Genomic DNA, 1382 nt, shown 5'->3' with positions numbered 1-1382 from the left:
TTTATAGGAAATACAACGAACAATCTGTTATTTTGGCATTGTGGCTACGGTCACTTTATTGGTGCAATTTCTAACAAACAAATAAACAGTGCAAATACACTTTAAACTTTGCTATCATGCAGACACGCACAATATTGCCCGCCAAAGCACGCAAGGGTCTCATCGTCCTTAGCTGGGATATATACGAGCAATTTTTCGTTAAATTCACGCCGATATGTAACGTAACGCCTTGCTAGCGCTCTCAAACTTGTTACACACTCAGCTAGCTGCCACAATCCTAGAGGTCCGGTAAACGGTTCTGTATCCGCACACACAGAAGAGTGATGGCGATGCGTCTGCAACAAAAGCCGTCCAAATCACTTCATTGTTTCATCACCGCACGAGACATAGGCAAGAGCTTTATGTGGGTCACAACAACACTGATACTCACTAAACACGTCGGTTTCATCCAGTTGGCAACTTCTTGCTCATCTACTTCTGAAATGCATAACGTCCGCGCCATGTGTAGCGCGATGTGGACAAACTCGAATACCTCTTCACGGTTTTCTGAAATGCGAGGCAATATATGTCACTTTTGTTTCACGGGACACAAAGATCAATTTGGACGAACAGACTCACCACTAACATAGTGCAACAAACAATACTGCACAGCACTCGGCCTCTTTCCGGTAGAGTGGTCAACTCTCATGACTCTGTGTGAATCTCCGTGATTAAGCTCCACATAGTATCTTCCTCCCGACGGGTGTCCCGTCCGGAAGTGGATTCGATCGAAATTCACTGCACGGCTTAAGAAGGCGTCTGATGGAGCGATCCAAAACTCGGACTTTTGACATACCTCAACCAAACACCACAAATCGACTTCACTCATGTTAAATCGGCTAACGCACACGAGCAAACGAAGTGCACCTCTTCACTACGCTGTTGTTATTGTTGTGCCATAGGCGTCCGTAGACAAGGGACGGAACGTCCTGCTCGGGGAGAGGGAAAGAGGGGGAGAGAGAAAGGGGGGAGGAGGAGAAAGAGAGAGAGACGCTGACGCTGGTCTGATGGATACGGCGGAGCGGAGGAAGCTGAAGCGCTCCGCTCGCACTTACACTCGGGGACTGAGTGACTGGGCATCCGTCCTTGTCCGTCCTGCGGAGCCTGGCCGGGCCGAGCTGGCAGAGCGTGGCAGCTCTCTCTCTCTCTCTCGCCTCCGACACGCACTGACGCACGGTCCTATGAGGTGGGTCGGGCGGTATGACCCCGTGCAGCCTGCCTGATGTGTGGGTCAGGTCGGCATCCTCCCCCGGGGCGGTGGCGGGGCCTCCGGGCCTGCAAGGGGCGCGTGTTTGCCAGGCTGATGTGAGCCCCGGCTAACGACCGGCCACCCCCCCCCCCCC

The 1382-nt window shown here is 52.5% G+C and overlaps 1 protein-coding gene across 1 annotated transcript; it reads right to left on the bottom strand.

The window, feature by feature from the left end:
* Positions 1 to 49: 49 nt before the first annotated feature.
* Positions 50 to 971, bottom strand: LOC113205999 (uncharacterized). Its single transcript, XM_052270743.1, has 3 exons — positions 619 to 971; positions 431 to 546; positions 50 to 335 (listed from the first exon to the last, which is right to left on the bottom strand). Exons 1-3 carry the CDS (start codon positions 866 to 868, stop codon positions 102 to 104), a joined length of 600 nt encoding a protein of 199 aa, XP_052126703.1. The 5' UTR covers positions 869 to 971; the 3' UTR covers positions 50 to 101.
* Positions 972 to 1382: the final 411 nt, after the last annotated feature.

This window comes from Frankliniella occidentalis, unplaced genomic scaffold (assembly GCF_000697945.3).
Source record: "Frankliniella occidentalis isolate FOCC.00 unplaced genomic scaffold, Focc_3.1 Scaffold136, whole genome shotgun sequence".
NCBI lineage: Eukaryota > Metazoa > Arthropoda > Insecta > Thysanoptera > Thripidae > Frankliniella > Frankliniella occidentalis.
The sequence above is the reverse complement of the archived record's forward strand: the minus strand, read 5'-3'. Positions and strand labels throughout refer to the sequence as shown.